This window comes from Chiloscyllium plagiosum, chromosome 12 (assembly GCF_004010195.1).
Source record: "Chiloscyllium plagiosum isolate BGI_BamShark_2017 chromosome 12, ASM401019v2, whole genome shotgun sequence".
NCBI lineage: Eukaryota > Metazoa > Chordata > Chondrichthyes > Orectolobiformes > Hemiscylliidae > Chiloscyllium > Chiloscyllium plagiosum.
Window position 1 is genome coordinate 39,320,087 of NC_057721.1, and position 22,842 is coordinate 39,342,928.

The 22,842-nt window shown below is 40.0% G+C and overlaps 1 protein-coding gene across 2 annotated transcripts in view; it reads left to right on the plus strand.

The window, feature by feature from the left end:
* Positions 1–22,842, plus strand: part of usp9 (ubiquitin specific peptidase 9) — a 272,043-nt gene that overhangs the window by 191,805 nt on the left and 57,396 nt on the right. For both annotated transcript variants that reach the window (XM_043700849.1, XM_043700850.1), the window contains exons 31-35: positions 225–445; positions 1,986–2,173; positions 2,617–2,790; positions 9,023–9,164; positions 13,153–13,903. In XM_043700849.1, coding sequence (XP_043556784.1) covers positions 225–445; positions 1,986–2,173; positions 2,617–2,790; positions 9,023–9,164; positions 13,153–13,903 — 1,476 coding nt within the window. The remainder of the gene's footprint in view (positions 1–224; positions 446–1,985; positions 2,174–2,616; positions 2,791–9,022; positions 9,165–13,152; positions 13,904–22,842) is intronic.

Below are 22,842 nucleotides of genomic sequence, written 5' to 3' on the forward strand. Positions count from 1 at the left end.
CATTAGCTATCCTTTGGTAGGTCCCATGGGGCAATCATGACTCCACATATCTGATCAATGTTTAATTTTCTACTGTAGCAATAGTAGTTTTGATCTGCTTCAACCTTTTTCAGTTGCAGTTGTATATAGTGAACCACTTGAAAATATTTTGCTGTTCCAGTATGGTATTATGAAATCTGTCTGAAATTTTATTCATTGATTCTAAGATTTTAATTTTTGTTTAGGTTGTGAAGCATTGACAGAGTGGGAATACTTGCCACCAGTAGGACCACGTCCATCAAAAGGATTTGTAGGATTAAAGAATGCTGGTGCGACATGCTACATGAATTCTGTTATTCAGCAGCTATACATGATCCCTGCTATTAGAAATGGTATCCTTACAATTGAAGGCACTGGTAGTGATGTTGATGATGATACATCTGGTGATGAGAAACAGGATAATGAGGTGAACACAAGTTACAACTATTACATTTATGTCAAAAGACAAGTCATGTCTGTTGAAATGCTTAAATCTTGAACACTTTTTCTACCTGAGCTGTTGGTAAATGTCAATGGCAACTACCCTGTACTGGAAATATTTTTAAATTTGTTTTGTTAATGTAGTGAAATCTTCTTGAAATATACATACCTTGGACTTTTGTATTTATACCCTTTTTTGGAAACCAGCCCTCAAATACACAAAACAACATATTCAGTATGTTGTAAGGTCTCTCACATTTTAACCTTATTGCAACAACCTTCATAGTTATATAGACGTTGGTCACTTTTTTTTAATTAGTATGGATTGTGTTGCCAAAACAATAGTGAAGCTAAAGGTGCTTTATCTATTCTGCATAAATGGTGCAGCAACTTAAAGTTAGGGCTAGCTGTGCAATTCAATGTAAATATCGAAATGTTGCTGTCTAAGTTCAGAAGCTGTACTGTTGGCTTCACCAAATCACTTGCACTGTTTGCTTTACCAGAGACTTACATCAAATAGTATGAGGTAGTATTTTTTCACCAGAGAAACAAACAAGCTAAACACACTCTAGACATTTTAGAATAAATGATTAAAAGTATAGATATCCATTGAACAATGTGATTAGTATTAACAATTAGACATCAACGTCTCTGGCACTGAGAGTCACTATTCAAAGTGGAATGTCATTCCTTTATGTTGAGTAGAGTCAAATGATTTTCAACTCTCATTTGAAACAACCTGTTCTCCTTTTGTCTTCTGCCTCTATCAGTTCACTCCATCAACAAACCTAGGATTCCCCTCCAAACCTCCAGGCATTGAATTAATCCCCACTTTATTTGCTGTCCTCCTGAATCCTTCTGCTGCTTTTTGCTCACTTTTTTACACTCACTTCCCTGTGAGGAACTAAAACTTCAAGCTGCTTGGACCAAGCATTTTTGAGTTGGAGTATGTCAAATTAATAGCAGTTATTAAATACGCTGCAGTCAAAGTCTGTTCCATTATATTTTTAGATATCCAAAAAAAAGTTGTCAAAAAGTGTGGCATTAGAAAAACACAGCTGGTCAGGTACCATTCAAGGAGCAAGAGAGTCAACATTTCGAGCATAAGCTCTTCATCAGAAAGTCCTGATGCTTTTCCAGTGCAGCACTTTTTGACTCTGATCTCCAGCATCTGCAGTCCTCACTTTCTCCGAAAAGAAAAGTTGTGCTTAACAAAAGAATTTTTGAGTATACTTTTAGCGATTTTTGATATTGTGATTGCACATGCAGAGGAACCTCTATTATCCAGTATTCAATTATGCAAAGATCTGATTATTCGGTTAAATCGCAAGGTCCAGGTGCTTGGCTAAACTGTTACTCTGGCATTCGATTTACCGAACGAAATACTCCCTGCCCGTGTCCTTCGGATAATTGAGGTTCCTCTGGATTCAAATTTAATTATTAAGTTGCTGCAAAGTTGCATTTAGCTTCTGTTGAGAAGCATTTTGTTTTAATCTCAATTGATTTTTTAAAATATGTTTTTAAAGAGCAATGTCGATCCTAGAGATGATGTTTTTAGTTACCACCACCATTATGACAAACCTGTAATTGGAAAAACTGAAGATCGAAAGGAATACAATATTGGGGTCCTGAGACATCTGCAAGTCATTTTTGGACATTTGGCTGCCTCAAGATTGCAGTACTATGTGCCTAGAGGTTTCTGGAAACAGTTCAGGTTTGTAGTTTGAAAATTGCAGAAGTTTTTTTTCTTTGGGAAATGAGTTCTTGCCTGTGGTGAAGAAGCTTTCACTGCATTTTGCTGAAAAGTTGTGTGTGAAACTCAACTCCTATAAATGGCAGTTGGTAGAGAGTGAGGCTGCAGAGAAGAGCATTGTATTTTGCACTTGGTGTTCTGGCAAATTGAGAAAATAAAAAAGTAATAAAATTAACTAAATTGTCAAATGCATTGACAGAGAACTGTGCACTTGGTGGCAATTGGGGAAAAAGATTGTCAATTTTTAATGCATAAAGCTAAGGGGAATGATTTAACATAACTGCAAACAGATCTTTAAGTGGGTTGCATGTGTACAATTGGAGAGTGCGAGTTTAATAGTTATGAATTTGAAGCAAGACTTGAGACCATGTGCTAGAATACAAAATATTATCTCCTTTCCCCAGGCTTTGGGGTGAACCAGTCAACCTTCGAGAGCAACATGATGCTTTGGAATTCTTCAACTCTTTAGTAGATAGTCTGGATGAAGCTTTGAAAGCTCTTGGACATGCAACTATGCTCAGCAAAGTTCTTGGAGGTTCCTTTGCTGATCAGAAGATTTGTCAAGGCTGTCCACACAGGTGAATGCAACAGAAGTCTAATATTACTTTGTTTTGTCTCACTGCTACAAAGGATTTTTAAGTATTGTGGTTAATATAAATAATTAAGTTTTCACTGCACAATTGCCAGTCCGATAGCAGTGCAATTTTTGTGTCGGAATAATTGAATTTCTTCATTGAAAGAGAAGCTCAGGTTGGATTTTGTGTGAAAACATTGATAACTTAGTAGAAAATGTGAGATAATTGGCAATCCCTATATGTTCCTAGTTGTAAAATTTTCCAAAAAATGGCATATGAGAGATGCAGCAGCAAATATTAACTTTGTTGCATTGTGACTTCTGGGTTTGTCGTACAGGAGTTTGATAAAGTGTGTAATGAGAATGCACCTTGAAAAAATTATACTATTCAGTGAATTGCTCATAAATGCAAATATTGTATTTTATTTTAAGTTTAAAATAAAATTAAGCTTGAGTAACTATTATGTTTGAAGAACCTTGCAAAGAGATGACCAGTCACAGTTTTGCTCAATCCCTCTGGAGAATGAGCATTGTTTGGGAATGCATCAGTTGAACTATATTGAAATATGTAAGAAATTGGGTCATTAGGAAAGTGCATATGTAGTGGCTCAGAAGTTTCTGGAACACCATCTCTCAGTTGTACAATTTGTTTGAATTCACCCTCTCTCTTAGAACAAAACCCTCCATTCTGTTGGGAATTTTTTGGTTTTCCATCGTGCTCGGGATTGAATGAATAAAAGACATTAGTATTCACGCAGCCATGATTGAATAGTGGGCCATGCTCAATAGGCTGAGTAACTTGCTCATCTTTATATGAAAAGAGAGAGAAAGAATCCTAATGAATTGCAGATAACTCAGATGAGGGAGAAAGAGTTTTTTTTTTAGTTCCTTCCTGTAAAACAATGGAAAATAAAAAATTTAAATCCCTTTTGCCACAAGTCAACATGTTTGGAGTCAAGTTGCCACAGTTTCATTTGTTTCCTTACATTAACTCAAGGCTGAGTGGCCTGACAGGAGTGTAAATCTTGGCAAAGTATCTTTAGTTAAATACTAACACTAATTTTAATTAGCACAAATTTACAGATTATTGGAATTCTATAGGAGGTTGGCTGTGAGCTCTGTTTTGCTAAACTAACAGCATTACTATTTTTACATACTAGTAATGCATACATCGTAATTCATGTTACTTTCCCGTGAAATTCTAGGCAATTGTTAGTGGATAAGGTGGACGCGAGATAAATGAAGAAATGGAATTCACTTCATATTTTGGTGTTGCGAAATTGATTTGGATTCAGTGGGGTTCTTAAAACATAAGAACTTCATTGAAATTCCTGACCTCAGGATTGGAATGTAGAACTGTACTGAGCACACAATTTATAATACTTAGCATTACAACATAGAAGCTCGAGTAGCTGAGCACGTCCCATAACCCATGTTTTCCTCAGTGCTGAAAATTCTTTCTCGAGATAATTAAAGCGAAGAGTTGTGAATGCTATAAATCCAAATCCAAAACCAAAACAGAAATTGCTGGAGAAACTCGGCGGTCTGGCATTATCTGTGGAGAGAAAGCAGAGTTAACATTTTGAGTCCAGTGGCCCTTCAGAGCCCTGGTCGCTGGGCTCAATGCAACTCTATTTTCTCTGCGCAGATGCTGCCAGAGTATCCCCAACTAATTCCATTTTGATTCTGAGATAATTATTCATAACTCGCTTGCAAGTGCTAATTCAATTTGTTCTGCCCCACAAGCAGAGTACAGGTCATTCTGCTGTAACGTGCATTTCATTAATGCAAATTCGCTATTATGCGATTGTCAAATTGGGGACACTGTTTCTAATGTGCAATTTTTTAAAACATTGGCTGTAGCACAATATTTTAAGTGCTGTTTCTAAATCACAATTTTTCTATAACATTGGGTTGCACAAGAACACAACATCGCATTATGGAACTACCTAATTTAGAACTAATTGCTGCATAAAGATTGTTTCCTCTTGACACCATTACTTAATTTTGCAAGTATTCTTAGAACATAAAACCACAAGTTTAGGAACAGAATTAGGCCACTCAGGTCTGCTGCACCATTCAATTATAGCTGATATCTTTAAAAGAGCTGTTGCAATCTTTTATACTTCCACCTAGCTTACCCTAATGTTTCTTCTTCTCTCCTTATTGTCACTGTCCTTTTGGTTTTTAAAGGCTTCCCAATCGTCTGACTTCCCACTACTCTCATTGCATTTTGCTTTTATGCTGTCCCTGACTTCCCTCGTCAGCCATGGTTACCATCTCCCTTTCATGTTACTCTTCTGTTGGGATGAATTTCTGGTATGCTTCTTGAAATACCCCTAGAAACGCCTGTGACTGCTGCTCTACTATATTCCCAGCTAGCCTCCCTTTCCAATCAGCTCTGGCCAGCTTCTCCAACATGTCTTGATAGTTAATTTTACTCAATTGTAATACTGTTTTGTTTGGTTCCAGCTTTTCCCCCTCATACTGCAGGGTGATTTTTATCATGTTATGGTCTCTGCTCCCTTGGGGTTCCTTCACCTTTAAACTCCCTAATCAAGTCTACCTCTTTACGCATCACCAAAGCCAGAATTACCTGTTCTGTAGTTGGCTCTAACCCTAGCTTTTCCAAAAGTAACCATCTTGTTGACACTGCCCAAATTCCTTTTCTTGGGGTCTGCTACAAACCTGATTTTTCCTGTCCACATGTACACTGAATTGTAATGATTAATGTAATGGTTCTTTTCTTGTCTTTTTATAATGCTGACTTATTTTCTGTTCCACATCCTGACGACTGTTTGGAAGCCTCTACACAACTCCCATCAGGTTCTTTATTTCTTTGCAGTTCCTAACTCTGACTACACAGATTCAGCACCTTATGACAATCTCACTTGCTATTTATTTAATTTCTTACTAACAAGGCACATTTGACCATCTGTCTGTCCTTTTTGATAAGGCACATATTCAACCTTGATCCCCTTGCACCCATATCTGATACTCTGAACATCATAGCCACCAATTTCAACCTGTGCTGCAAGCTCATTTACTTTGTTTTGTATAATGTTCATTTAAGTGGATCGGTTGGAGAGACAGTTAGAGGCAATGAGAAATTTGCAGCAACAACGGTGATGGATGGCAGTTATAGGAAGGGGGAAAAGTCGCAGATGCAGTCACATAGACGGGTTAACTCTAGGAAAGGTAAGAGAGGTAGGCAGTTCGTGCAGGAGTCATCTGTGGCTATCCCCACTTCAAACAAGTATGCTGCTTTGGAAAATGTAGGGGGTGATCGATACACATGGGAACGTAGCATGAACAGCCAAGTTTCTGGTATTCAGACGCGCTCTAATGCAATGAGGGATACGTCGGGTTCCAGGAGATCAATTGTGTTAGGGGATAGTCCGAGACACAGACAGACGTTTCTGAGGCCAGCAGTGAAAAATCAGAATGGTGTTGCTTCCCTGGTGCCAGGATCCAGGATGTCTCAGAGAGGGTGCAGAATGTTCTCACCGGGGAGATGAGCCAGCAGGAGGTCATTGTCCACATTGGAACCAACGACATAGGAAGGGAAAAAGTTGAGACTCTGAAGGGAGATCACAGAGTTAGGCAGAAATTTAAAAAGGAGGTCCTCAAGGGTAGTAATATCTGGATTACTCCCAGTGCTACAAGCTAGTGAGGGCAGGAATAGGAGGATAGAGCAGATGAATGCATGACTGATGAGCTGGTGTATGGGAACGGATTCACATTTTTGGAACATTGGAATCTCTTTTGGGGTAGAAGTGACCTGTACAAGAAGGTCAGATTAAATTGGAAGGGGACTAATATTCTGGCAGGGAAATTTGCTGGAACTGCTTGGGAGGATTTAAACTAGTAAGGTGGGAGGGGGGGACCCAGGGAGATAGTGAAGAAAGAGATCGATCTGAGACGGGTACAGCTGAGAACAGAAGTGGGTCAAACAACCAGGGCAGGCAGGGACAAGGTATGACTAATAAATTAAACTGCATTTATTTCAATGCAAGGGGCCTAACAGGAAAGGCAGATGACCTCAGGGCATGGTTAGGAACATGGGACTAAATGAGCTGCAGAGGAAGTGGTGGAGACTGGTACAAGTGCAACATTTAAGAGGCATTTAGATGGGTGTATGAATAGGAAGGTTTGGAGGGATGTGGGCCGGGTGCTGGCAGGTGGGAGTGGATTGGGTTGGGATATCTGGTTGGCATGGGCGGGTTGGACCGAAGGGTCTGTTTCCGTGCTGTGCATCTCTATGACTATGACTCTAAGTGCAACACTCAGTCATGTGGTGACTGCCTCCCTTGTCATAGTTGTCCCCTTAATTACAGTGCCTGAAGTTAGATTCCTGAGCTTCTCCATACTCTCCTACTATTTGTCCTGGAAGCTTTAATAACTTCCGTTGAGCCCTCTTTCTTATCCCATTCCCCTGCTATTAATTTAAAGCATTATCCACAGCCTCAGTTATACGATTTGTCAGGATTCTGGTCCCAGAATGATTTAAGTGCAGGCCATTCCATTAGAACAGCTCCTTTCTTCCCCAGTACTGGTCCCAGTGTCCCATAAATTCAGACCCATTTCTTCCACACCAATTTTTTGAACCACATGCTTACCTCTTTAATCTTGTTGACCCTGCACCAAAGATTATTACCTTTTCAATTTTGTTCAGTTTGGCCCCGAGCTGCTCATCTTCCCTTAGCAGAATCTCTCTCCTCTTCCTTCCTATATGTATGGTACTGGATCTTCCCTTCCCACTCCAAGTTCCTGTGCAGCTCATGAGATGTTCTAAGCCTGAGTGCCAGGCAGCCTTCAGAACTTTGGATCCTGGCCACAGAACTGTGCTGACTCTCCTAACTGTACTATTCCCAATTACAACTACATTTCTCTTTTCTCCCACTCTTGAATGTCGCCCAGTATCATAGTGCTGTGGACAGTTTGTTCATCTACCTATGGTCTCTGGTCTTGTCCATACAGGGAACAAGAATCTCACACCTGTTAGACAAACTCAAGGGCTGAGACTCTTTCAGCACTGTGCTGGATTACTCTATCTGCCCCACTTGTAGTCTCACTCTCCTCTCCCTGACCACTTATCAAATTTGAGTTAGTTAATCTCTGGTGTGACTGCCTCCTGAAGGTGTCCATGCAACTTTTTCACCCTCATTCATGAGTCACAATATTGAAGTTCAGACTTCAACTCGTCAACTGAGCTAGAGTTGCTCAGTCAACCAACACTTGTTACAGATGTAGTCACTACATAGTGCAGGTATAACGCATCATCTGGTTAGTCTCAATATTATTCACTTTGTTCTTGATTTTTGAAAATTTCCTGCTAGTCTTTTAGTTTGTAACTTGTAAATATTTCCTCTATTCACCTTCGATTTGAAAGTAACTAATAATAGTTGGTTATTCTACCAACCAATAATCTTGTGGTTTTCCTGCAATGTCATTCTCTCTTGTGTTGGGCCCCAGATCTTGGGCTTGAATTGTTAAAAGACCCTATAAGCTCGGATCTTAAAGCACCCCTTTCCCCCCTCCAAATTCCCACATTATCTCAAAATTCCCCGAACTATATACTCCGGTTGTGTCTCACTCTGAATGTGATTTCCTTTGTGAGCATGCACAGCACATTGGTATATGTGAGCTGTTTGTCCCTATCTACTCTAGTCACAGTGTTTTGAACACTTATCAAATTCTATCCCACCCTTCCCAAAACAAAACCCTCCGTCTTCTCTTTGAAGGCCAGCCCCAGGTTCTCCAGTATATCCTTGTCACTGCGGTCGTTCATCCAGGGAACTGTTCTCTGAAGGCTTTGCATCTTGTCCAATGTCTTGACCTTGGTCCTGAAGTGGATGCAATGCTCCAGTTCAAATGGAAACAACTATTTAATAAAATTTACTCAAAGCCTTTTCACTGTTTAATCAGAAACCTGTCCAGGATCCTGTATATGACTTGAAATAGTTTGAACCTGGCAGGGCAGATTGACAACAATTTACTGGTTACTGAACCCTTTTAAACTTGTATGCTTTATTTTGTGTAATTTGTCCTTAACATTACAATATATTGTTCACACTTCCCTACTTGAAACTTATTCTGCCACATGTGCCTCATCCATTTGTCTCTGTCCTCTTGAATTCTATCATTACTTTCATAACAGTTTATTATATTTCCGCACTTTGTATTGTAATATACTTCTGGTGTCATGATTGCAATACATTTTTACTTTTTTTTAGATATGAATGTGAGGAATCCTTCACAACACTGAATGTTGACATTAGAAATCATCAAAATCTGCTTGATTCACTCGAACAGTATGTCAAAGGAGACCTACTGGAAGGTGCCAATGCATACCATTGTGAGAAATGCAACAAAAAGGTAAGCAAATTTCTCTCAAATTCTTAGTTCTTAATCCATGACTATTTAAGTATTTTGTGATTTGACTTCTATTTGAGAATTTAAAAGACTGCATGCTTTCTTCCATTCAGTATGTACACAGATTTGGATTAAAGATTGTTATCCACCAGGATGCACCGACCTCATAGGCATGTTGTTCTCCCTGAATAATCAAGACCATTTTAATTGATGCATTGGTAAACCAAGGTATCAGTTGCTTATGTTAGTAACAACACATGATCATTCACTAGTTATTGCTCAGTGTTGCAATTGTTTATTCATAATTAGGTTTATCCTTTCTTTTCTCCTTAGGATCATGTTTGCTGTAATTTTAATGGTAACTGTTAACGCTTGAATTCTTTTCCCCAATATAAGTGGATCTTCTGTAGTGTTTCCTGTAGGGATAACAAAATACACATTTTGAGAGATACATAATGGGGACAGTGGGGAAGGGAGAGTGGAGGAGATCACATGGGGAGGCCAAGGAGAGGAATTCGGAGTAGAGAAAGAGGTCCTTTGTGTGCTAATGTAACTCATAACAGTTTCTTAATTGTTGCATGACTCTCCAGTGAGAATTCAGGCATGAGCAGCCCTGGAGGGATTTTAACAAAAGGACCTGCAAAAATATTTCTGAAAATCCTGTTGGAAAGTTTGAACCATGATTGATTTATGCATCAGTATTCTTAGTGCTGCAGTCTTGTGGGACATCTAGCAACTATCAGGCTGCCCGTGCTGGAAAGTATGAATAAATCGATGCTAGCCAGCTCACTGTGTTGCAGTGGGCTGAAATGCCATCTTCCATACTATAAATTTCTAATTCAATAATATCTTTTGCTTTTGGCAACAACTTGGTTGGGGTGATTAGGTTGCAGCACTGGAATGTGCCACTGACATTCTGTTTATAAGAATGAAGCGACATCTGAGAGATATAGGGTTAGGACAGCAATGCAGAATTAACCAAGATATGTACCTTTTGGTGAGGAAGAGAATTGCTAAACCTTAAATGTTAGGAGAATTCCATTCAATATCGAGTCATAGTCATACAACATGGAAACGGACCCTTCGATCCAAATCATCTACACCAAACAGAGTTCCCAATCTGATCTCGTCCCAGCATTTGAAAGAAATCCATTGTTTAGCAATTATTAAGCCCTCCAGCTGCTCAACAGCTGACAACTAATTCAGCTACCTTAGAGGTTAACAGCTTCATACAGGTTTTCTTTGTCTTATGCTGCCACTGCACCTTTAGTCCCTCCAAGTGTTGAACTATAAAGCTTTTTCCTCCAGGTTTAAATATTCACTGGGCTAATTTCTGTGACCAGTGCCTTCATAACCTGACCAACTGTTGTCATCTCCCACCATTTCCTCCATGTAGATGCACTGCTGCTTCAAAACCTAGGAAGCTAATATTAAAATAGTCCCTCCCATTGTATAAATCAGAACTTTTGTAGAGATTAGCAAACATGTTATGATTATAATTTGAATGCCCATCTCTTGAGACTGTATTTGATAGCAGATCTAATGTGTTAGATGGATATGTTGAAATAACTGGATTGAGAATTTCACCATCGCTGCTTATAGCACTTGTTCATAGATTGTGAGGGGGAATATGTTCTCTTTTTCCAGCCCACTTAGTGCAATGTAGTTGTCATTTTCCAGTACCTTGAAAACATCCATTTTTAAGATGTATCATGTGAGCTAAATTAGTGGCAGTTGGCTGTGTAATCCAAAATACAAAGTTTGTCCTGAAAACAACAAATGGTGGAGATTACAGCGGGTCAGATGGCATCCATGGAGTGAGCGCAAACTAACATTTCGCGGTCAGATGACTCTTGCTCAGCGCTGAAGTGAAGTGTCAAGGAGATAGCATGTATGCTACAGCTTTGGTGGGTGGTGGTAAAAGTGCAATTTTTAAACATTTGTGAGCTATATTCTCTCAAGTTGTTTAAATTCAAAGATCTTTGAATAAGGTAGTCCTCTGATAACAAATCACAATCTACATATCTCCCCAATGCCTCTCCAACACTTAAAAATCACATCAGGAGTGTGATGGAATGCACTGAACTGGGGCCGGCTTGAACAACAAGCGAGAAGCTTGACATCGTGGAGGGCAAAGTCTGCTTGATTGACACCTCATCCATCACATTCAACATACTGTTCCTTCACCATCATGCATAGTAGTAGAACTGTGCACCATATGCAAGATGAATTGCAGTAATGCATTCAGGCTATTATGTTATCGTTCCAAATCTGCAATCTACTCCTTCAAGAGGACAAAGCTGCAAGTGCATGCAAATGCTACTATTTACAATTTCCCTTCTAAATCATCCTCCATCCAAGTTTGGAACTATATCACTGTTGCTTCATTGTTTCTTGATCAACTTTCCTGCAACTCCCAAACTATAGTTGACCTAATGCCCAAAGACTTCAGTTTAAGCAAGTACCTCGCCACCACCACCTCCAGGGCAACTGGAGGCAGTCAGTAAATGTTGTTCACGCCTGTGACTCCGGCATATATGAACAAATTAGTATAAAATTAGAGTGTAATGTCATGCAGCTAATTGCTGCCTCCACACTGGAGGGATTCGGGGATTCTACAAGACCCTAGAACCTGTCATGAAATAATGACTGGTTAATGTTTTTGGTATTTGATCAAGGTGTTGACTAGGTTAAGTGAAGAGCTCTTTCTCTGAATTGTGCCATGGAAAGTTTAAACTGCTGTGAAGTGCAAAGTCACATCTGGAAAATGGTAAATGTATTGTTAGTATATTAAAAGTAGTTTGCTATTTAACTATCCTGATCTATGATCTAATCCAAAAAAATCTTTTACCACCTTTTTAGACAAAAACCTATCAAGTAAATGGAAAACTAACAATCTACCATGCAAAACTGTTTTTAGAATAAAGTTTGAAACATTTACCATATTTACTTTGTAAAATACTTCCTAATCTCATTCTTGTGTTAGGTTCTGATCACTTGTTGCCTGATATTTGTAATTAAGCAAGCTGTGTTGGTTACAGATAGGGTGGAGGCTGACAGAAGTTTGCGATGTTGCAGTTTTAGATTAGATTAGATTCCCTACAGTGTGGAAACAGGCCCTTTGGCCCAACAAATCCACACCGACCCTACACCAAAGAGTAACCCACCCAGACCCATTTCCCTCTGACTAATGCACGTAACACTATGGGCAACTTAGCACGGCCAATCCACCTAACCTGCACATCTTTGGACTGTGGGAGGAAACCGGAGTACCCGGAGAAAACCCACGCAGACACTGGGACAATGGGCAGACTCCACATGGACAGTTGACCAAGGATAGAATTGAACCTGGGATCCTGGTGCTGTGAGGCAGCAATGCTAACCACTGAACCACCTTAACTTCAAAATGTTTAGTTTGTTACCTGAACCCTTCATAAGTTTGTTGAAGTCAATACCCATGTCTAAACTGTTGGTATTTCATAATACTAAAGTAATGTTATTCCCTGTTCTATTTAACAAGTGTTGCTGTAAACTGAAAGATGAATTTGTTGGTTAGCTGCTGTACATTTCAGTTGAATGTCCCCATTATACATGGTTAAAAATCGCACAACACCAGGTTATAGTCCACATGTTTAATTGGAAGCACACGAGCTTTCGGAGTGACACTCCTTCATCAGGTGGTAGTGCCTGATGAAGGAGCATTGCTCCGAAAGCTAGTGTGCTTCCAATTAAACCTGTTGGACTATAACCTGGTGTTGTGACTTTTAACTTTGTACACCCCAGTCCAACACCGGCATCTCCAAATCATGCCCATTATAACTTGTACTGACTGCAGCTGTTTTAGGAAAGGTGTATAAAGAGAGAATATATGTAAGAAAATGTACTAAAAAGTTGTGTACTCTTGTATAGGCTGAGGTTTCTTTTGAGATATTTATATTTGTGTAATCGCTTCTTAAACTTCATTATATTTAATGTCTCTTCTGTTTTGCAGGTTGATACAGTGAAGCGTTTACTAATCAAGAAACTGCCACCAGTTTTAGCAATTCAACTGAAGCGATTTGACTATGACTGGGAAAGGGAATGTGCAATTAAATTCAATGACTATTTTGAATTTCCACGAGAGCTGGATATGGAACCTTACACTGTGGCTGGGGTTGCCAAATTGGAAGGGGATGACATCAACCCAGAAAATCAATTGATTCAAAATGAACAGCCAGATAACGAGCAGCCTGGTAGCACTAAATATAGACTGGTTGGTGTATTAGTGCATAGTGGTCAGGCAAGTGGAGGACATTATTATTCATACATCATTCAACGAAATGGTGGAGATGGTGAGAAAAACAAATGGTATAAGTTTGATGATGGTGATGTAACTGAGTGCAAAATGGATGATGATGAAGAAATGAAAAACCAGTGCTTTGGTGGCGAGTATATGGGTGAAGTTTTTGACCATATGATGAAACGAATGTCATACAGGCGGCAAAAGCGATGGTGGAATGCTTACATACTATTTTATGAACGTATGGACACACTCGCTAAAGATAATGAATTAATTAAGTACATTTCTGAGCTGGAGATTAGTATAAAACCACACCAGATAAAAATGCCAAGTGTCATTGAACGAAGTGTACGGAAACAGAATGTGCAGTTCATGCACAATAGAATGCAGTATAGCCTGGAGTATTTCCAATTTATTAAGAAACTACTGACCTGTAACAGTGTCTACCTGAATCCTCCACCTGGTGAGTATACCTTCTGTCTTGGCTAATATTATGTTTCATCTTAAGAAATGCAAAATCTTTTATTTCATAGTTGGAATTTTAATGATGCCGACTTTTAAGATCTCTGTTTGAAAGTAAAGGTTTGTGAAAGTGTATGTTGTCCATGAAGTGTTTATGGTCAGAAACTAAGTGCTAACGGTATACAGTTTATTTTAAAGTGAGGTTTTTACAATCTAGCCAGCCAGCAATGCATTATATTACAAAGTTCAAAAGTACACAAGATGCAATGTCATTTTACTAGTCTCGAGTGAATTCTTTATTCATAGTACACTTAGTGAAGAGTATTTCAATGTTATTGGCCCAGTAGCACTTCAGGAAGGTGTTAAGTAATCTTCCATGAGGTTTTGAAACTTAGACTTTTAATTGGAGCAATCCAAATCCAATCCCACAGCTCCACTTTTTATTCAGAAGCTGGTCTGATGAGTGTTATGTTGGTATGTTATACAAATTACAGAATTATTACAGTTCAGAAGGAGGCCTTTTGGCCCATCATGCCTACAATGGTTCTTCAAATAAGTATCATTGCTTACTGCCAATCTCCTTTTTCCTCCTACCTTTCTGCATGAGTTATATCCAGATAATCATCTTGAATGGCTCAATTGAATGGCTCAATTGAAACTTCCTCCTCCACATTTCCAAGCAGTGCATTGCAGACTGTAATTCTTTGCAGTGTAAAACGTTGTTTTTCCACCATATCATCCAACATCACTTTAAATCTGTGCCCTCTTACTCTTGTAACTTGAATGAGTGGAAAAAACTGCTGTCTCTTTTATCCATTCAGCCCACTCGTGAAGTTGCAAACATCTATAAAATGTTTCTCTCCCAGAAGAACAGGCCTAACTAGTTCAGTCTCCACATAACTGAAGTTTCTATTCATGGAACCATTCTTGTTTTTAAGAAAAGTACTTTTGTCAAAATGTTCAGAATTGCTGTCCCACACCTCTGGAGCCTGTGGGGCTTGAAACAGGAGATAATCCAGGGGTAGGGGTAGGGATACTATCACTGCACTAAAATTGCTTCTACGTTGGCTCTGTAATGTATTCATGTCTTACTATGATGTAGGACCCAAAACTGCACGCAATATTCCAGATGAAATCTAAGAAGTATCTTGTTAAAAATATGGTTGCAAACTAACAGTTTGGTTCACCTTCCTAGAAACATTCCAGTTTAAAATAATTCTTTGAAATTTGCATCGCATGTAGGCAGAACCGTTAAAGTGCTTAGCACTCTTGTCTTCATTGCTCAAACTTTTGAGTGTAGGAGTTGGGATGTCATGTTGAGGTTGTTACAGGATGTTGGCAAGGCCTCTTCTGGAGTACTGTGTACAGTTCTGGTAACCCTGCCCATAGAAAGGATATTAAATTGGAGAGAGTTGAGAAAAGATTTACCAGAATGTTGTCATCTATGGCAGGTTTGAGTTGTAAAGATAGTTTAGGACTTGGGTCACCCATAAATGCTCCAGTGAAATAACAGGTGTATAAAATCCTGAGGGGAATAGGTAAGGTCCTTTTGAAAAGGACATGAGGGCAACTTTTTTCACACAGGAAGTGGTGGAAACAGTACATTTACAATATTTGAAAGACATTTGGATAAATACATAAACAGCAAAAGTTTAGAGGGATATGGGCCAAATTGAGGCAAGTGGGACCAGTTTGGTTTAGGTACATCGTCGGTGTGGACTAGTTAGACGAAAGGGTCTGCATCTGCTCTTTTCCAGAAGAGCGATACCACCTCCTCTTTGCTGATAAGGAAGCAAATACTGTATCCAAGTACCACCTACGTACATCATTCTGATGTGGAAGATAACGGCAACTGAATTGCCTGTGTAACTGTGTTACTTACAATCAACAGAAGCACTGGGTGCATTAACAGTGTACAGGGGAACCTCGATTATCTGAATGAGATGGGCGGGCACTATTTCATTCGGAAAGTCAATTATTCGATTAAATGCCTTTCCTCGGGCCTGAGTTTTTAAAGTCTGCTCCCCATTCAGGAGACTGGAGCAGCACACCGCGCAAGACTCCGCCCCCAGCACTGCCCCCCGACCACCCCCCAAACCCTATCCAACGGTTTGGGTACACCCCTCTGTAGAATTCCAGGGAAACTGTGGGGGGAGAGAGGGGGAGGTCAGTCATTTGGAGACTCTACCTGTTTAATCACTGTAAACAAAAGACGTGATCACTGTTGGAAGCACTTCTTTGATGTAATGTTTCTACTGGGACCTCAAGATCTCCTTCGGATAATCAGATTTTCAGATAATTGGTGTTTGGATAATCGAGGTTCCTGTGTAGTTGATTTGGAATGCATGCACTGTCCTGGACTTTTTGGTGTCCTAGCATGTGGAAACTGAAAAGACTCATGACTTTGCAACTAACTTGTTTTCCCTTCAAGACCAAAGCATTTAAGTTGCATGTGAGACCTCAGTAAATAAGTAAGTGTAGCACATTGACCATTATACCAGCCTGTTTGCACAACTAAAACAGCATCTGCTGCTCTGTAACAAACAAAACGAAAAAACTGTGGATGTTGGAAATCAAACAAAATAGAAATTGCTGGAAAATTCAGCATGCCTTCTGAAGAAAGGTCACTGGACCCAAAATATTAACTCTGCTTTCTCTCTACAGATGCTGCCAAATATGAATTTCTCCAGCAATTTGTTTTTGTTTGCTAGTCTATGCATTGTGTGTCAAATAGATTATGTTTAGAATGAGGGTCTCAAATTCAGATTTCAAAATTGTGCATTCTTTGGTCTATTCTTTTTATCAAGAAATGGGATGTCACTTACAGCTTTGTCCAATATTAAGCTATAGAAAAATAATATGCAACAATCCTTATTTGCAAAAGTGCAATGAAAACCAATCACAGTAGCACGTTCCTCGCTTCTAAGCTTAGCAAAAGAAAATGAAGGTATAGTTTTAAAACTTTGTGATGATAAATTGGCAGATTTTATATTGGCCAACTACATAGTGAGTGGCTAAAATTGGCAAATGCAAACTTTCATTTCCGCTCAGGGCTGTGACTCTCATTCAAAATTTGTGTTCACTTTATATTTTATACACTTCAATACACACACATTTGTCCTCAAACCACTAAGCGTGAGTTATTGTATCCCTCTGGCCTAAATTAATTCTCTCACCCTCAATTGCAAAATCCTGTCATTGCCATGTATCAACTGTGACCCATTAGCTCAGGTATCTCAGAATTGAAATTCTTCTTCTTGGAATCAAACATGACTTCAGTTCAGTGGGTTCTGAGATAGCTATTCGATCGACTGTGTGATCTGCATGCTGTGCTGGGACAGGTGATGCATGAAAGGTTGGATAAATCATTGTTTTGAGGTTTATACACTTCCTTTGACGTCTCTGCATGCTCCCACGAAGTGTATAAACGTGTTTGGTTCTTTCCTAACTCAGCTTTCTCCATTTTGATCAGTCATAAACTAGAATCTCTCCTGAGTTATTGGGTATGTTTGATCTTTTTAGGGCTGGTTTGAGGTCATTGGAATGCATTTCTGCTGTCCTAGTGGAAGTGTTCTTAATAACAATCTCCACACGTATGCCAGTTCATTTACAGGTTTGATTTTTTTTTCACACTATATGCAAAGCTGAAGTAGTTATCAGGGCCTGCGCAGAAGGTGAGTAAATCCACCATAACTCCATGGTACAGGAAGTTATTCATTTGCAGGATGAAACAAAGTCTGTGTATTTGCAAAGAACCATCTGAAACTGGATCCGTAAGTGAGTCAAGGCTTTATTAGCACATAAAACTAACCAACTCAGAGCAATTTAGCCCTTGAAAATGATTACAATAGAGTACCAGAGTAAATGATTAAGGGAGTTAGGGAAGAGGAAGGGAAAGAGTTGTTGTATAAGTTTACTTCAGCTTTTCCTAAACATTTTCAGCCTCCAGAATAGTTTCCTTCCTTTTTGTACAGGAAATAAAGCAAGCAATTTGGTATCTGAGTCTGAAGTTTAAATATAATATAGCATCTGCTGATGAGGTTAATGAAGCTTACTTTTCAAAGTACAAAATCAATAAAATAATTAAACTTTTCCATGAAACACATGAAGGATAGGCAATGATGTCATAGTTGTCGCATGTAGGAGCCCCTGGATGCCATGCTGATCAAGAGCAAACCTGTCTGGGGCAAGTGTGTGAAGTTCAAGGAACTTCACTTCAGAGTATGAGTTGGAAACTGAACTACAGATACTGTATTGCATGAGAGAGGGGAAATTTACTTGATTCAGTCATCATGGCCCATGTAGTTAACAACGATATGGGCAGCACAGTGGAGGTGGTCAGTATGAGAAGCTGAGTGCCAAATTAGAATCAGAACCGCTAAAGTTGTAACCTCTCATTATTATCTGAGCCACATGCTCACTGGCATATACAGCAAGTCAGATTAGAGATGAATGCCCAGCTCAAAGATTGTGTGTGAAGTGAGTCCAGTTCAAGGAACAAAGTGCTGGAGAAGCACAATGGGTCTGACATCTGTGGAGAGAAAAACAGTTAATGTTTTGAGTCCAGTGACTCTTAATCAGAATTTTGCACTGGCACTGGCTCCAGCAGTGGGGAAAGTGGGGGCTATACCTATTTTCTGAACTGTCTAATGCGGAAGTCAGAGAAAGTTTTGAATTGAAGGGGCAAGGGATCAAGTATGGTAAAATGTTGTATATCAAAGCGTCCAAGACAGGGTAAGGGGGAAATTATAATTTGGGATCTAAGAGTCAGAGGTAAAACAAAAATCTGGAAATACACTAACAACTGCAATTCTGTTGTTAAAACGATTAGAAAAAGACAAAAGTAAAAGCTCTGTATCTGACTTGTGTAGCTTTCTGAATTAAGTAAACAAATAGTGCACATTGAAGTTCCTAAATATGCACTGATAGCCAAATGGAATTGTATCTGCCAAATTACCAAAATTAATCCCTGAATGTTAAAGGATCCGTGATACTTGATTTTGATTTGAAGTAGAAGGATAGCATTGTTAATCAAAATGACATTTGTACATTATTTAGAGATGACCACAGTTCAGCAAACAGGATATTGAATTGGTTTGGGTGGAGGCACAAAAAGTGGGCAAACAAGTCATTTGTGGAAATAGTCTACAATGTGGGGCAAAATAATTAAGGGGATTGCAATAATTGTGGCTAACATCACTTTGGATACAAGTTAGCAAAAGTTAGATTGACTGGTGAGTCTGGATAAGCCGAACACAATGTTTTCAAGGGAGTTTGGAGCAGCAGAATTTTGAGCCTGTCAGAGAGCAGATTATACCACACCTGGAATTGTGTATTACGACAGGATTAATTGATGACCTTGGAGTCAAGAGACCTCTAAGATTGCAGTGACCACAATGTGTTTGAATTTTATGTCCAATTTAAAAGAAAGAAGGTTGGGTCTAATGCGAATGTCTTAAACTTTAAATACTGTGTTAGTGTGACAACTGACTTAAGTGAGTTGGCATGCTGAGTTGGAGTGTGATCTAAAGAGGGATAGTTGAAGGAGATATTTCAGATTACTCAGTATATTCAAAAAGGAGGAAGGGAAGACTGCAGATGCTGGAGATCTGTGTGGTGCTGGAAAAACAGCAGGTCAGGCAGCATCCGAGGTGCAGGGGAATCGACATTTTGGGCATAAGCCCCTCATTAGGAATGAGGCTTGTTTGCCAAGAGAGTAAAGAGATAAATGGGGTCGGGGGGATGTACTGGGGGGTAGGTACCTGAGAGTGCGATAGTTAGATGCAGGTGGGGGTAATGGTGATAGGTCAGAGAGGAGGGTGGAGCAGATGCGTGGGAAGGAAGATGGACAGGTCATGAGGGTGGTGACAAGTTGGAAGGTTGGAGCTGGGATAAGGTAGGGGCAGGGGAAATGAAGAGACTGGTGAAATCCACAGAGATTTGAGGGTCTCAAGGTGGAAGATGAGGCGTTCTTCCTCCAGGTGTCGGGTAGTTAGGGTTTGGTGATGGAGGACCAGCACCTGCATTTCCTTGGCAGTGGCAGAGGGGATTTAGTGTTTGGCAATGGGGCGGTGGGGTTATTTTGTGTGTGTGTCCCAGAGATGTGCTCTGAAGCGTTCTGCAAGTAGGCATCCTCTCTCCCCAGTGTAGAAGAGGCCACATCGGGAGCAACAGATACAATAAATGACATGTGGAAGTGCAGATAAATCTCTGGTGGATGTGAAAGGCTTCTTTTGGGGCCTTGCAAGGAGGTGAGGGGGGGAAGTGTGGACGCAGATTTTGCAATTCTTGTGGTAGCAGGGAAGGTGCCAGGAGGGGAGTGTGGGTTGGCGGGGGGGGGCATGAACCTGACCATTGCGGAGGGCATGGTCTTTACGGAATGCAGAAAGGGGTGGGGAGGGAAATCTATCTCTGGTGGTGGGGTCTGTTTGTAGGTGATGGAAATGGTGGAGGATGATGCAATGTATTCGAAGGTTGGTGGGGTGGAAGGTGACGACCAGGGGGTTTCTGTCCTTGTTGCGGTTGGAGAGGTGGGGTTCGAAGGTGGAGGTGCGGGAAGGGGGTGAAATGCGCTGGAGGGCACCACCGACCACTTGGGAGGGGAAATTGTGGTCTTTGAAGAATGAGACCATCTGGTGTATTCTGTGGTGGAACTTGTCCTCCTGGGAGCAGAAGTGGCAGAGGTAGAGGAACCTGGAATAAAGGATAGTGTTTTTACAGGAGGCAGGGTGGGAGGAGGTGTAGTCCAGGTAGCTGTGGGAGTTGGTGGGTTTGTCGAAGACAGCACCAGGGACCCAGGTTCAATTCCCTCCTTGGGTGACTGTGGAGTTTGTACATTCTCCCTATGTCTGTGTGGGTTTCCTCAGGGTGCTCAGGTTTCCTCACACAGTCCAAAGAAGTGCAGGTCAGGTGAATTGGCCATGCTAAATTGTCCACCGTGCATTAGTCAGAGGGAAATGGGTCTCGGTGGTTACTCTTCGGAGGGTTGGTGTGGACTTGTTGGGCTAAAGGGCCTGTTTCCACACTGTAGGGAATCTAATCTAAAAAAATCTGTATTGTCAGTCACTGTTGATGGAGATGAAGAGGTCCAGGAAGGGGAGGGTGATGTCCAAGATGGTCCAGTTGAAGTTAAGGTCGGGATGGAATGTGTTGGTGAAATTGAACTGTTCGACCTCCTTGTGGGAGCACAACGTGGCATAAAAAAAAATCAACAATGTAGCGGGGAACAGTGCCGGTGTAGCTATGGAAAATGGACTGTTCCACATACCCGGCGAAGATGCCCATGGCTACCCCTTTGGTCTGGAGGAGGTTGGAAATGGGAGAAAAAGGAGGCCTTGTCATCCATAATTAACTAAAGAAGTTAAGGAAAGTATCAAACTTGAGTAAAGCAGATGTGTGCAGAGACAGTGGCTGGTCAGGCGATTGGTCAGAATGCAAAGAAAGCAAAAATGATTAAAAGGTTAATCGAATGAAGAAATTTATGCAAGTGGAAACTAGATAGCAATGTTAAAATGAGTAGCAAGAGTTTCTACAGGTATTTTGTTTAAAAAGTGTGCGCATTGATCCTCCAGAGAATGAAATTAGTGAAATCTATTATTCTTCTGTTGATTTAAAGGAAATGGCAAATGAAATACAGAATTTTCTGCTCTCTTCACAAAACGAATATAAAAACGTTTTGGTGTTCCTGCAAACCAAGAAGTGGAAGAGAGATGGGAGCAATGAAATGACTCTCAAGGGAGGGGGTATGAAGCAATTAGATGGAGCTACAGGTTGACAAGATTCAGGTGTTTTAATGCATGAATCACAAAGTTGATATGCAAGTACAGCACATAATCAAGGAGACCAATGGTGTGCTATTCTTCATAATGAGAGAAATTGACATGATCTGAAGGATTCTATGCTTAAGTTAGGCAGAACATTTGCGAAACTACATCTTGGATGCTACTTTTTTTTTCAAATCTTATTTAAAGACGTGGATTAGAATTTTTTTCTGAGGCTTGTGAAACTCTGGAAGACACTACCTTGGAAGGTGGAGGAGATGAAATCACTCAATGTTTTTAAAGGGGTGATAGAATCTTGCTAGGCAAGGGAATATTCTAAGGTTTTCTGAGATAGACAGGACTAGGGAAATTAAATACAAAGCAATCCGCCATGATCGTCTTGAATAGTAGAGCAGACTTGACACTCAAAATGATTGACTTACACTCCTATTTCATATGGTCCATTTTAGAAGATAACTGAAAGCCAATTTAGATGGTAGAAACAGAGGTCTGCATCTGTCCACAAATTTTAAAGTGATAGGGCAAATAGTTAAAGCATTAAAAAGATTCATGCATCCTTGACTTGGTTAGAGGATTTAATTACTAAAGAAGAGGACATTGTGCTAAATCTTCGAATGAATTACTTTTGTTTTCCCACACCTATTGTGATCTTGCACATCAATGTATTCCATTTCTTTCATCCTTGTTACCAGCTTCCGAAATGCTTGTATGGTCGCAAGTTATATAATCGGATGGTTCTGAAGAACCAGCATGATTCGGTGGACTAGCCAGCCTTCTTTGTTGTTTCATTTTATCAAGCCACTATTTCTGAAAGAACACTATTTTTAGCAGCTGCTGCAGAAAATCTGTTAGGTTGATGTTAGAAGTGTTTAGTTATTTATTCAAACACGGGTTGTTTAGTTATTTATTCAAACACACTTCACATTCAACAACCAGATATACAAACAAATCAACGGAACACCCATGGGATCACCAGTCTCGGGACTCATAGCAGAGGCAGTTATGCAAAGGTTAGAACAAACAGTCCTACCACAAATTCAACCCAAACTCTGGGTCAGATATGTCGATGACACGTTTGTAATCATTAAAAACACGGAAATAGAAAAAACACACCGGACCATCAACGCCACACTCACAGGAATCCAATTCACGAGAGAAG